This window comes from Amblyomma americanum, chromosome 6 (genome assembly GCF_052857255.1).
Source record: "Amblyomma americanum isolate KBUSLIRL-KWMA chromosome 6, ASM5285725v1, whole genome shotgun sequence".
NCBI classification, from domain to species: domain Eukaryota; kingdom Metazoa; phylum Arthropoda; class Arachnida; order Ixodida; family Ixodidae; genus Amblyomma; species Amblyomma americanum.
In genome coordinates this window covers 111,061,012-111,076,104 of record NC_135502.1, presented here as the reverse complement: position 1 = coordinate 111,076,104, position 15,093 = coordinate 111,061,012, and the positions used below count along the sequence as shown (strand labels likewise).

Sequence of the window (15,093 nt, the reverse complement as noted above, 5' to 3'; positions counted from 1 at the left end):
CATCCTCGTCTTCATCAACTTCCATCTGCGGCGCGAACAGATCAGATCAGCTTAACCTCGATCAAAGATTTACCTGGTTCTAATTTTGTTGCCAGACGTGCCAACGACCCAGCAAAGGAAAACCATGAGCCAGTCAGGCGAAACACATGCTTTCGCATTTTAGCTGCATTAAAACCCTGAAATTTTTTTGTTTTGCTGCTGATCTCCTACTGTACTTTCTTCAGCTGTATAAAATTCTTCAAATAAATCATATTTGTGACAACAGAATTTTGCACCCAATCATTCATCTGCTTTAAACAAGCCTTACGGTTTTATGGGGTTTAACAGCCCGAAGAGACTCTGGCTGCGAGCTACCGTAGTGGAGGGTAGTACACGAGCATGTAGCATTACGCCTCTATTGAAATGTGACTGCTGCTGTCAGGATCGAATCCGTGTCTCTTTGGTCAGTAGCCGAGCGCCATAACCACTGTGCCATGCCAAATTTTCACATTTGTACCAGCAAAGAATGCGTAGGATCCTTCCGAGACAACGTTGCTCTTGATGGAAATGCAATGCATGATATTGTCATGTAGTGGTGAAGGCAGTCCAGGCAGTGAGGAAGACAGTAAAAGAAAGCTTCCAAAAGAAACTGTTATTGGGCTGACCTGTGCCCACAATGAACCGAATGACTCGGCGGTGGCGAAAGCAGCAAATATGCTCAGTGGTCGTTGGTGTGCCCGCAGCTCTTGGTCGTGCTGTATTTAAATCTGATAGCGCATTCGGAGATATGACGCGCAAAGTTACCACAACAGTTTGGAACAACGCAGAATTGGCTCTGCCTGGATGCGATCAATCGAGATGAATCTGGTCACGTCTTGCATCACAAAGTGATAAAGCCATGTGCTGCCAGATTTGAAGAACAAACAAATAACGAGTAAAAAGATTAGTGGCAATACTATAGGCATGCGTGGCTGTCAGCAAAGTAGAGTATCACCATACACCCTGAACCCAGCTTTAAAAACCTATTCCATAATCAGCCTCATTTATTTTCCATCTTGTAATTAAGATGTTCAACTGGGTTATCATAATACACTGAAATTCAGAGACATCACTTGCGTAGCTCACTGATGAAGCATGGCGTGAAAGTAGATTAATGTGTTTTAACTTTTACGTGCCAAAAAACTGCCATTTGCTATGACATAGTACAGCAAAAGGCCCCAGATTGATTTCAAACACTGGGATTTCTTTAGAGAGCACCACAACTCAGTACAAAGGTGGTTTTGCATTTTACATCTGTTGAAATGGAGCAGCAATGGCTGGAGATGAACAAAGAGCTTGTGTGCTCAGAAGCCAAATGCTATGGCCACTGCGCTGCTGTGCCAGGTGCACAACAGGAGAAGCAATGATTCACACAAAACAAGGCTGGAATAGAGTCTCCTTCACCGTTACCGACCCCCTAGGTACAAAGAAAAGAGACTGCAAGTAGAAAAAAAATTGGTTGATACACTTACTTAGAAGAGGGCGCGTGTACGGACCAGCCAAAGTCTGCAATCTTGACATCGCCATTGATTCCCAGGAGCAGGTTTTCGGGCTTGATGTCCCGGTGGATGACCTTCTGGCTGTGGCAGACCTTGAGAGCGTTGCACAGTTGGTAGATGTACTGCACAAGAGGAACGGGCCCCTAAGAACCTCAAGAGCAAGGCAACCTTGCGATGTTTTGCACAGCACTGCCAAGTATGTCGTGGTGGCTTTTACCTCATACTGCACAGCATGGACTAGTCTATCAGGGTCATGATGAGTACCTAAAAAAGTCCCTACACACTACAGTGTAAGAAAAACAATGCACAAAGAGCTGTCTAAACCATGCTCCCTGTTAACATTTAGCAAAAGCACTGTTTGCGAAGTTGCTGCCAAAACACTGGAAGAGAAACAGGCAGCATGTGCACATTATTCAAGTGATTCTTTTCCACAGAAAGTGGCCGCAAAGCCAAGGTATGCCTGTGCTCATCAGACAGGTGCCTGGTGGCAGTGCAGTTGAAACCAAGAATCTCCCACAGATGAGGCAGGGTGTTGCATGTGCTTGCATGAGGAGGCAAATACGCACCGCACCCTGCCTATTTTCATTTCTGGCTGGCCTTTGCCCTGGTCCTACGTTTTGTAGTCACTCCCTGATCTCACGGCCTTCCTACGTTTGTCATCCGTCAGTATTGAAGTTGGGGCTCATTTGCCCTCATAGTTATGACTGTTGTCCACAACAATAAGGCTATGGAAACTAATTATGGCGCACAGTCCACAAGCTCAGATAATATACACAAGCTATGCAACAGGAGACTATAAAGGGCTCAAGAACAATTCGAACCACAGTCGCCTCCAATGTATATCAAAATCTCTGCGTATAGCCGTTTCCACGTCAAGCCTCAACCATCGTCGGAAAGCTAATTTCTATTTATATTTTTAGAACTGATAACACTCTGTGGCGATGCAAGCCAGTGCAAGTGGTTAACACAAAGCAGAGCATCGTTCGTTGTGGGTGCAGCATACAGCTCCAAACAGAGAGGGCACCATACAAACGACCAAGCTAGGCTGAGCTCTGGCAAGACCGAAACCGTCGAATCTGAAACAAGAGGCAAATGAAACAACAGACAGCGAACAACAATACTGAGCCTGTATGGAAGTATGTATTCCAAGTAAACCAGTTCAGTGTAACAGCACTTTGTCTCATTGGGATCACCTAGAAGGCATCACAGTGGCGCAGAAGCAGGCAGGGTGCTTACTGTCGCAGCTCTCTGGTCGGTGAATCTCTTTGCTCTGGTGAGGTGGCGGTACAGCTCCCCCTGGGGTGCATACTCCAGGATGAGGTAGACACGTGTCTCATCATGGAACCAGTTGTACAAGCACAGGATGTTTGGGTGCCTGCATCAGGGACGCCATTTTCCACCAGTTCTTTACCTCTGCAGCTAGCATACAGTTACAGCTAAGGAACCTGGGTGTAGCCATTCCAAGCGCTAAATTCAGTTTGGCAGCAGAAATGAACCATTTTTGCAGAAAAACTCCAATTTGCAGCAACATGCAGCAGGTTTAATACAATGGTGCAGTTTGGTGCGAACAGCATGGCATTCCCATGACTGGCCTAATGAGTAATACTAATGAGGAAATTTCAGATACCTTTCAAAAACAAAGCACCACACTTACCAAATAAATTAAAAGGCCAAACGCATTCATCGAAAAATAGCAAATGCCCAAGGGCATACAATACAAGAATCTTTGTGCACTCAAAGCACAAGTGCACTCTCAACACGAATACTCCTGTATGGGAGTAAAAAAGAAGTAAGCTGTCCTCTAGCATGCTCCCTTTTTACTCCTTTCTGTTTAGAGTGTGGTGACCATACCACTAAGCAATGCACTCGCAAAAGAACTCATGACACCAAATTCAAACGCTTCTTTGAACACAAAAGCAGCAAGCATGAATGCCCCTGTGTGTGTGGGAGTCAATGCCAAAATAGCTCAGGAAACAAGTGTGGCGTGACGTCAGAAGGAAGACTCCGGCTTCACAGGGTTTAATGTCGCAAAAAGACTCCGGCAACGGGGGATGTTGTGATGAAGGGCTCCAGTATTTTTAACCACTTGGCATCCTTTAACATGCACTGACATCGCACAATACACAGGCCTCTAGCATTTCGCCTCCATTGAAAGGTGACTGCCATGGCCGGGATCGAACGCGTGCATTTCATGTCAGCAGCCGAGCACCATAACCACTTAGCTACTGCGGCGGCTTATGAAGGAAGACTCGGAACTAAAGCTCACTCAAGAATGCCGTTAGGAATAAGCTAGTGACATACTATTGTTCACCTTGCTTTACTTTGACAGCTTTCACAAACCTTGAATGCGTTACACATACTACTAGAACAGCAATGTTCTGTAGCCCCGAGCTACTGTTCTAAAAAAATGATTTATTCTCAACAGCAGTGAAAGGAAATAAAAATTGGCGGTGGTTTAACTCTGGTTAAACCTGGAGTGACGCGATACCTACAGCTGGCCGAGTGCAACTTGGTCATGTGACCAACCCTGTGACGAACCATGTGATCAGCCATGTGATGAACCATGTGGTCAGCCACGGCGCCACTCCGCCGACACCTGCTCTGCACCACCTGACCAACCACGTGACAGTGTGGCGGTGCCGCCACGTTGAAGGCTCGAAATGCTACCATAATGTAGCTATCGCTACAAAACTCTGTAGCAACAAACCCACTTAACACCAGCAAGATCTAATGCTTCAATACCTATTCATGCTTCTCCATTCTGTGAAATATGATCGGTCCTGACTCCCGCCATTCCAAGCTGTTGATGCCTGTGTCGGCTGTCTTGCTTGTGTTCAGTTTCAGTTATTGTTCTGAATGCAGCAAGCGGTGCAACAACCTTCATGCATCAAGTGCCATGCAGTGCAATATGAAACAGCAGCCTCACCTGAGGTGAGACTGAATCTCGATCTCCCTCCGCAGCTGGTGCTCCACGTTGTTCTTCTGCAGCTGTGACTTAAACATCACCTGCGTGGACATTTTTCGCAGTTCTTTCACGGGGACTCTTTGTGGGCTATGTGTGTTTTCAGAGCAAGTCATAACAAAGAGGTTGCGGTCTCTGCCAGCTACCAGCAGCTCTTGCTTTGCTTTGCATTGGTGGTGAATACTCTAATGTAGTGACACCAGAACACCCATTCTCCTGCTGGCTAAAGGAGTTACCCGGTAGACCAGAGTCGTAACAAACGCGCATGTCAGAGAGGGTGCTCTTGAGAACCTGCTACTTGTCATGCGATGTAGGTGGAACCTGGAAAAGGCGTGCTTATGCGAGTGGAGTGGGAGCACAAGAGCACACAGCTATCACTGCCCCTTCTTTGTTGTCTGGGAGTTGGCCATTGCCTTTGAGCACACAATGGAATGAACTGAACGAACTAAGTAGCAAGTAAGATAACTTCACCTCTGGCTGTAAATTTGGTCCGTCGTGACATGAACCGTTGAGGCCGTCTGGCATTTTGGATGGTGCAAGGCAAGTGGCAACTACTACACCAGCTTGTAATTACATAAGAATGAAATAGACACATGTGCCAGCAGTTTGTCCTGGCTAAATAAGGAGTAGCACCGTAGTAACCAGTTCAGAGACTTAAATGAGTTGTAACAAACCAACAGGAATGCCGCAATAGGTACGTTCAGTTGCCAAGCCAAAGCTGGCCTACAGCTACATCACAGACCCTACAAGCAGCAATCAACAATGTGGAGAGGTCATGTAAATGGTAGAACAGGGACTACTGTAACCTCAGGAAGGTACAAGCCGCAGTTCTTGCAAATGGATAGAAAACAGGAAAGTGAAGCTTAAACTTAGCTTAATGAAGACAGCTGTTGCTCAAAATCTTTAGGTGCCACTGGGCACTTCTACTACAGATGAAGCCTTCCATAAATTATCTATGTGGACCAAAAAAAAAAAAGCAAACTGTTTGTGTACATGCCTGCAACAGAGCAGCACACAGTTGTGTACAAAGCGTCCCGGTGGTCGCAACATCACAAGGTGCTTCAGGTAAGGTAGGACCACAGACGCTGCCGACTTTCGACCTGCAAGCAGGCGAAGCTCCGAGAACCACCATACTTGCTCTAGTGAATTTAAAATTTGGGATCAGTAGCTTACACTCTCATGGCATATGTTAGCGTCAGGCTGGGGCAGATGCAGCTTCTTTTCTTGAACAGGTACACACTAGGAGATTGTCCTAGTCATGCAGCATTATCGTCCTTTCAAGACGGTGCACCAATGCACTCATGGCTTACACAGCCAGCTGAAAATGCTCATTCCTTTCTTACAGTGTTCACCGTTGTAGTTAGCACATGCTCTGTACTGTGCCTTACAGGTTGTAGTTAGCACATGCTCTATACTGTGCCCTACAGCCTAGCACCTTGGATATATTTGCTTTGCAGTTAAATGTAGCCAGGAAGTATGCCAAAAATAAGGCGAGAAAAAAAATTTTTTAAAATTGGTTTTGAGAGAAGGAAAGGGCGCACTGACTTTTCAGTGGGCATCAAAACCATGCCAAGAGGGAAGGTATGAAAAATGGAGTAAAATAAGAGAAAGAGATGGTGTAGAGGAGAAGTCCAAATAAATTTCCACCACATGGCGATCTAATGTGCACAGACTTTCTAAAGCAAACGAACACCTTTTCCTTTTCACCTAGATTAAAACGGGAATGGCTGCTGGGTCTGGATTGAATCCAGGATCAAGTGAGGGGCAATGGAAGTGTTATGCTGCAGGACTTTTCTCTGCATGCAATGTCAGCATGGGAATAGCAGACATCATCCTAGCCATTGAAAATTGTTTACTGTATTCCCCATGGGACCACTGAAAATATCCCTTCTTTCACTTTTGAAGCCTCATCTTCAAAGCTGCCGAAAGTGTTATAGTCACTTTTTAATCGTTACCTTCAATTTCCATGTGGCTTGGCTTCCAAACCAATTTCAGATGTCTGTCAAGCATACACTTCCATCATACCATGAAACTTCTACCAAAATAAAAAACAATGCACCACAGAAAATTGTTAGCTCTAAATACCAGGGATTAATTTGCAAAAAAAGTGTGCATTGCTCAGCACTATTCAATGTGCCACTTGGCAAACAGCGTACATATGTGTTTCATTACATTAGTTTGTGCACAGCTGTAACCACGCATAAATTGAAGTGACAAAAAGTGCTGCTTGCTTTCAGTCATTACAATCTCTCAAACTGACAAAAGATTGAGAAATCAATTATTTTTTTCAAACCTGCACATAGCATCATAAAAATATGTGCAGCCGTAGCACAGTCTTTATGTAAAAAAGCCGCAGTTTCGCTATCTATGAAACGGTATGTAGTGAGCCGAATGCACAATCCAAATGTTGCTGTGAACACTTCTGTACTGAATGTCAGAACCTGTTAATCAGAACTGCCTTTAACTCTGAATGCTTCCATGTGACCAAAGATAGTTCTTTAGCAGAGATAAGAAAGGCTGCTATCACCTACTGGTTAGCAGAGCAAAATGCATTTCAAGACAGCTGCCCATGGAGAAGATATGATAAATTACCTATGGAGCTACGGGTCATGCTGCTGTATGTGCAATACAACTTATACATGTTTGAAGTTTGCACGCTCAGGAATGCATAACCCCCTATCAGACTATTTTTTTTACGAAATTGGTGCTGAACTGATCATTTAGTACCCATGCAGCAATCTGTTTGCAAACATATATATATCCTTTGGGCAAGCTCTGCTTGCCTTAAACCATTTGTTGGTTTGCAGACAGATTGCATTATGGGTGCTTAATGATAATTTTGGAAAAAAGCATGTCTTCTAGGGGGTTAAAAGCTCAGGTCTCGAACTACTTGATGCACCAATAGTATTGTTACGTTTCGCCTACGACGCGCGGTATAGCCGGCGCGGATGCAACGGACGCCGGGGCTTCGTTCAAAGTGGCGGTCATTTTGGCTCGTTTAGTGCTGCCGCAACGCCTCCCGCCAAGCGCGTCCAGGCAGGTTTCAATGCCACGTTTCTTCGTGTGTGCGTGTGCGTGTGTGCATGTTGGTGCCCACGCTTGTCAAAGCGCGGCAGCCGGGGAGAGGAGCTCCCCAACTGGGAGGCGAGGAGGTCTGACCGGCGCCGGCCCGGCGGACGCGCCACGTCACGTCTCAACATGTCCGTGCGTCGCCGTCTCGTGCGCCTCATCCCGAGCCGTTCCTTCTTGCCCTCGACTCCGAGGGTATAAAGGCAGCTGCCCCGGACGCCAAAGAGGGGCTTCGATTTCTTCCGTCGAGTAACGTGGTCGCCCTGACCGGCTGCTCTTTTGCGATGCTAGAATAAACAAGTTGTTCTGTTGGCAGTTGACTCATCCTTTGCCAGGACCTTCGGATGTTTCCAGCTGTGCCCCAGGCCGCCAGGCCAACGCTACCCTTGGGGCTTGCAACCCATTTGCAACAGTATGTAAATAGGATTTAGTGAAGGCAATGTCCAGGCAAATTCGGTGGAGGCAATTTTGATCACGTCTAGCTATACTGCGTGGCATGCGGAAGTCACAAGTGGGGTCGTTATAAAGAAGGGGTCTATATTGATGCTGCGGATCACACCACACAGAGTGTTGCATCTGCAAGATTTTGTAGTTAGAAGCCTTGCGCCATCACTGCGAGAAAATGGTATAGACCTCCTGCATGTTTGTAAACAAACGAGGTGGCGCTGCAGTCGCTAGCGAGCTCGTGGTAGGCAAAAGGTCGGGGAGTGGCGTCGCGCATAGGTCTTGAGCGCGGGTTTTCAAGGCTTGTAGGCGCGTTTCCAGTTTCTGTGAATCATAGCTAATCGATGCTTCCAACTTAGTAATTCGTCGAAGTACACGAGCTCGCGTTGACCACGTGCGGCCTATAAAGAGAAATAGTTTGCCACTGTGTATTGTATATATGGTTAGTAGTAAACATGTAGAAAGCGTTCCTGCCATTTATTTATGCGCTAGGCATTGAATAAAACAAGTTTTGACACTCTGCACTAGCCAGAATGATTTTACTTCTGGACAATATTGAGGGGAAGTGCTGGCCTTGTTTCGTCGGAGCAGACATGCGCTCATCGTCTGCTGACATACGTAAATGTCGCGCTGTGCGAAAAGTGGGGACAGCGTCGTGTCCCTGATCTGTCTCGCTTAGCGCTGTTTTTAGCCGCATGGCCACATACCAGCCAGGCCGACTTGTCCTCTTGTTAAGCTGGTTGATTTGGTGAAAATTTTTGATTTCTAGAATTATTTTCTTTCCTAGCCCTGAAGTCTAGTTTTGTGACGAAAAATTATAGCAAAATATTGAGTACAAATTTATAAATTACACTTTTTAGAAGTGTGGTCGTCAAAAATTGTGAGGTAATTTCTTTTATTTCAGTGCCGCATTTCTTTGACCAAAGCGAAAGCGAAGATGCCATAAATGAGGGAATAAACTTTAAGGTTCGTTGTCTGACCTCTCACATTTTCTGCGACTGGATCACTCACCTTCGTAATTCGCATGAAAATCAAATGATTCCATTTGTCGCAAACTATTCCCGAGACGTTGAGGAGCGTAATAAATCTCTCGATTTTTTTCCATACACGTGCAGTACTGTGTTAGTTAATTTTTGTAAGAAACGTTTTCATGTAACTATGCATGCATAAGTACTGATCATATAGAAAAAGAACTAATCGCGTCATCGTACAGAACAGGGCTTTATGTACATGCTGGCATAAAAAAACTGCGCACTATCTACTCAATTATTTGAGACCTTGGGGGGACTTGACGACGGTGTTAATTATATTTACCCAGAACTGCACCAGGTATACCTATAAATAAAAGGAATTACTGAAATTAACGTAGGTATTTAATATTTGCATTAAGTTTAGTTACATATCGCATGCATGAATAACGAAAACACTTTTCATTGCCGCGTCCCCTCTCAATCTCGCCACGTGTCTGTTAGTAGCACGCCTGCGGCTGCTTCTTTCCAAACAAGCTTGGCGATCATGTACTACTTCATGAAACATGACACATGCATGATGCAATGAAAAAGCATATGGCGTTTAGCACACTTAAGGTACGCTATTCTAAGCACACCAACGCGACCGCGCAAGATTGACACAACTTAACAGACTTCTTTCTACTCGAATGAAATAATTACGTCGTCATATCAAGAAACAGTTTCAAGTAAATATTGTCATAAAACGCGCCATTTACACATGGTGTGCTATTAACAAAAAAACGCATTCCTTGGGGGCGAGTGAACTTGTCGGCGCCCCGTGCACTCCGGCTCAAGGTGATAAGTACGTGTGCAGCTACATATGTCTTTTTTTTTCCTTGAGCAATTATCAGCCTACTATCCTGAAGTTCAGGTGAATGAACGTAGTAACTTGCATGCTATTAAGTGCATTGAGTGGCAGTGCCAATCGACTCCCAGACTTCGCGCTTTACTACCGTGGCCCAATGCCTGTTAGCTAGTTTCCGAATGCGGCATTTATGCGCGAGAAGCCTATAGAGGCTAATTTAATATTTTTTATGCTACTACGCGGATCCAGCAGTGACGCAGCTGGTCAATACATGCTGCTTCTGCAGTGCACAGGCTTGAAGCAGCCGCCGGTAGCTGCGGCAGCTGCGGTAGGCACGGGCAAGCGGAACCTGTTTTGCCTACCATGCGAAAGTCGCTGCTAACATCAGCGCCACCGCATCTTCGTGACGTCGCGGGGTGAAGGAGGTCCATAGGTAGGAGCAAGGTGGTGTCGCCATGCGCCGACCTCGCTGCACCGTCAGCGTGATCGTTGCCTGCAAGGCCACAGTGAGCGGGTAACCACTGCAACACAACACGGTGGCCAAGCTCACAGACCTCCGAGTGGAATCTGTTTAGGTCATCGACGATTGGCTTCTGAAGGCTTACTGATGACTTTATATAGATTGTAATCAAGCCCGAGAGTCACTGAAAATAACCCACGCTGTTGGCAGTTGTTGGAGAATGTAAGTAAATGCTGCTCTCGGAGCAGCCAGCTCGGTAGTAGTAGTCGGGGTGCGTGACTGAGTAACGCCGAAATTGTGGTGCGCGTTGATGGAACCCAGACGCCACTCACTGATGAGACGCATGAGACAGAGCCATCAGTCACATCAGACAGTACACACTGTAGCATCGATAAATGTGTTCAAGAGCAAAATATTTAAGTGCAGGACCGGGGGCATTTGTTTTTATTTTGATGCCAGGAACTATTGTCTCATTTGCCATGCTGTGTACCTTCAAGGTGAGGAGGAGGTCGTGTCCAGCATGCAAGATCGGCATCAATTTCATCACTCAGGATGAAGTGGCTTATCTGTTTGTTAAATAGGTTCTTGATGTCTTCTTGGTTCATCTTTTTTGCCAAGCATGAGACCATGCGTGCATGTGAGGACAGGCAGGCGCAGGCTCAACATTGTGACTAAAGAAGAAATTCACCAAAGCGAGTACCTGTCCCATTTCTTTTCCATTACTGCCCGTATGCCTTTCGCAACGCTCTTCCATCGCAGCTTGTCATCTCAACAACATTGAACATAAAATTTTCATTGAAAGTCTGAAGACAGGTGGCACTTAGCAGCTGTTGCATGCAGGCCAGAGGGTGCAATATTTTATGCCCAATGCCCTTGCACAACATCAAAATGAAAAAAAAAAAAAGATAGTCGATTTGCGTAGTTAGGCCAGATGCAAATGAGGTGTGCCAGTAGTTGTTTTCACATTGGTTTCAGTGTTTAGATCGAGATAGCAGTTGGACGGAGTTAATGTTCATATATGTGGAACTGGTCATAGCGGTAGCAGACACCTAGGCTTGTATACAACACCTCGTAGACAACATACATGATGGGAAATACCTGTAACATGGTACATAAAAATCAGCAAGCATCCTGCAGTCATGGGTGTGCCATCCACTGCAGTCAGACACAAGGAGTCCTTACTTCTTGAAAACAGTGCCATATGCCTTAAAGAAACCATGAAATGATATTTACCGAGGTTACGAAAAGCGCACAAGCGATCGGTATTCCATCACTCATCACCACACCGCAAAAATATTTAAGCTAGCTGGCTTCATTAATACTAAAGATATCAGATTAAAAATGATGCTCGCCTTTCAACCCATACATGATGGTCTGCCAAAACAAAAAATAAAACAGGTCTGCACTGCACCTTGCTACACCCCATCCCACCTACAGCACATCAACACACCCAACAGGAAGGCTCGCCCAGATTCCCCACCATTTCACGTGGGTAGGGGCAGCTAAGAATGTGTGCCAAAGTGTTGCCCTAATCAATTCCAAGCAGTAATATTTAAGAATTATTTGTAAATTATACGTTCCACCGAGAGCTTTTAAACTTGACTGGAATACTCACGAAAACCACCTATATAGGTTTGTTGCTTTAAAATATTCCTATGGCAATCATTGCACGGCCCATTTAAATGATACCAGTAAATGATAAATGAGAGCAATGGAAGAAGACACAGCAAGGTAACTGGAAAAAGCCATCATTGCACTGGAGGGTTGACTGCGCCAGAAACGTGCAAGCTTTCATTTGTTCTTGTACCACCATTGCTGTACTAAACTGACAGCTTCTATTTGCGCATCAGTTTTCTTTTCATATTGTTTTCTTGTGTCCATATTCGTCATATGTCCTGAACTGGTGCAAAAACTTACTATGAACCCTGCAACCCACCTTAAGAGCCACAATGAATTTTGTCTTCTTTTCTCTGGCGAGGTACACGTTGCCAAACTTGCCCTTCCCCAGTGGTCGGCCAATCTCGAAGTCTTTGAGGCACCACTCCTTGACAGACCTGCAAGAAAAAGAACACGCAGGGCTGAAAGTACTACTCCAGTAATGCCACATTCTGAGCATTACACCGACCAAGAAACACATGCCACTACCCTGGAATTTCAATGACAGCACTACACTGCACTGCTCCAATTAAAGATCAACCATCACATGTACAGATGCAAACACAAGCAAAAAAAGCACACTATTTTGTTTGTGAATGATGCCTGCCCTAGCAGAAATCAAGAACTATAGTGTCTTCAGGAGAAACTACAGGTTCGACCACTATTAGTATGCACATGCCAAGCCTCCGAACTTCTATTAGGGCATGCGTAAACAGGGGTACAAGACTACTGTATCCGTTTACTTCCGTTTACTCTTGTGCTTATTGGATAGTTATACATTTTTGCTCCACGAAGAAATAGCTCATTGCTTATAGTTTGGTCAAGCATCAACAGGAATGACTTCCTGACAAGTTGGTGACACATTCTGAATTGACAGCGTGAAAGATGAGACAAACAGAAGAAAAAAGACCGCAAGACAAGCCATGGGCGGATTTATAAAGAGGTGGGGGCAATGGGAGCGGATGGCCCTTCCCACAAATACAGACATTTTACAGGCGAAAATTATGTTGGACCTCACTGTTTTGACGAAAGAAGTCGCGGGTGACTGATGGGTCACTCCGAGAGACCATAAATCCCCCCCCCCCCCCCCCCCCCGAGAAAAGCGCTCCTTGCAGTTTTGTTTGTTTTTCATCATTTGCACTATTTCAGTGTTGACAAGCATGTCCAAGCAGCCAGAGCCTGCACAGCCACCTTCCTTAACACTCTGCCACTGCACAGAACGCTAGTGCACGCACAATATGGCGCACAAACACTGCGCACACAAAATGGGGCAGAGAAGGCCTAAATATTAACATGACAGGCGAACAAGCCCAGGGACCACTGCGGTTTGTTGATAACTTGGCATAGCCGTGGTGTCATGCAACTGCAAACACAATTTTCTTTGTGCCGGTTATATATCATTGTAACGTAGTTCACGGCAGTGCTTGTGAAAAAAACGTTCCATTTGGGTATGGTCAGACGCCCAAGAAAAAGCAATACCGCGCCAAGTCCTGTGAACGATACTCACATGACGATGTTTCCGACAACCGTAAAGAATATCAAATTGACCTTGGCAAATCCTCGACAGCCGCAGCAACAAACTTCAAAGTCTCACAACACACGTAGGTGTCACGGCGACGGTGTTCAGCTCTGTTCAGTGCCACAACCTCGAAGTTTTTCACAGGACGCTGACTGCTGACCGCAACTACCGCAACTGCCGCGCCGCGGAAATTAAATTCGCGGACATGCGGACGGCTGGCGCAGTGCATGAGGGCGCCGCTTGGGTACGCGTTCATCAGCGGAGTCTTGATACACTTGATACTTTTCTGTAAAGGGCTTCACCCTACAGTGGAAGGCAGCGGGGCTGACTTACCCAAGGCATTGGGGTTTAGGGATAGTGAAGGGAAAGTGGATTTTAAGAGGTTAGAAGTAACCAAGCGAAGGTTATCTGATTGGTGGCTAAAAGCAAGACAGGAGTAAAATTTCACAAGACATGGCTAGGTGGCTTGAGCCACCGGCCGATGTAAAGGGTTCAGCCGTATCCATCCATCCATCCATCCATCCATGCATACATCCATCCATCTTCGAGTAAATCGAACCAATTATAAGTGTAGCACACAAGTTAACAACAAAAAAGAACCTTTTTATTGTTATTAAATATTAGAAATAATCTACACATTTTAGCGTGCGACTTCAGCAGTTTCGGTTTTATTCATTTCTTAATTGAGACAGAGTAAGAATGGGTCCTCCCATCCTTGCGCTGTTTCAGGTATGATCGGTGACCTGCAAGGTGACCTAAACGTGCTCACTTTTTTTTTTGCGCTCGTAGTGCAAACTGCTAATAACTCTATGCTGCTAAGTGCTACTGGTGTTATTCACTAATGATTTCAAATTTGTTGTCGAGCTTTTTCGATGTGCATGTGAAGAGAGAGAATTAGGTTTTCGCGAAGGGAAATGGAGCAGCACCTGTCTCGCATCTCGGCTGACACCAGAGCCGCACCGTAAGGGAAGGGTAAACGGAGGGAGTGAAAGAAGAAAGGAAGAAAGGGGCCGTAGTGGAGGTTTCCGGAATAATTTTGACCACCCGGAGGGGGAAGGAGAGAGGAGCGGACGCTGAGCGGACGTGTTCCGCATGAGCTCCCGCCTTGAGACCGTTTTTCGGTGGAACGCGCTGTGCCTTGGTCTTGCTTTTTGTGGAATCGTCTGCAGGAAGTTGCCCTGTACCTGTGGACACCATATTTTGGCAAGTGTTCCACCTTTTAGGGGTTTTCTTCACGATTTGTACTCGACCACGGTGCGGCAAAATTAGGCCTACTCTGTAGGCCGAGCCGACGCCTACGGCGCCGGGCTCCAGGGCCGTGCCTTGTGGTACTGGGCCTTTGCGAGGCTAAAGATGATGGAGTACTCCGTTGAGGGAGAATCTATAACGCCCGAAGAATTCGAGGCGGGAGAATGGGCCTGGGTTTTGAAGGCGCAAGATCGCTTCAAGAAGATTGGTACGGGGACCACACCGAGAGTAGGCCTACCGAGAAACAGGCGGGCAGCGTCGGGCGCCAGACGCACGGAGCAGCCCAAGTCAAGCGGGGGAAAGCGCCGGTGTGGAAGAAACGGGGACCGTTTCTTCAGATGCCAGCCAAGGATTTCAAGGTTGTGTGCCGGCCCAAGAATTGGGACTTGAGCATAGTGACGCC

At 46.1% G+C, this 15,093-nt stretch overlaps 1 protein-coding gene across 5 annotated transcripts in view; it reads right to left on the bottom strand.

Annotated features, from left to right (window-relative positions):
* Nucleotides 1–13,676, bottom strand: part of LOC144093994 (aurora kinase A-B-like) — a 28,206-nt gene extending 14,530 nt beyond the window's left edge. Inside the window, exons 1-6 of one of the 5 annotated variants that reach the window (XM_077627813.1) lie at nt 13,431–13,676; nt 12,204–12,321; nt 10,170–10,328; nt 4,444–4,523; nt 2,754–2,892; nt 1,491–1,639 (exon numbers count right to left, since the gene is read on the bottom strand). In XM_077627813.1, coding sequence (XP_077483939.1) covers nt 1,491–1,639; nt 2,754–2,892; nt 4,444–4,523; nt 10,170–10,328; nt 12,204–12,321; nt 13,431–13,432 — 647 coding nt within the window. In that variant the 5' untranslated portion in view covers nt 13,433–13,676. The other 4 variants (XM_077627815.1, XM_077627817.1, XM_077627814.1 and 1 more) reach the window with 4 other exon arrangements.
* Nucleotides 13,677–15,093: the final 1,417 nt, after the last annotated feature.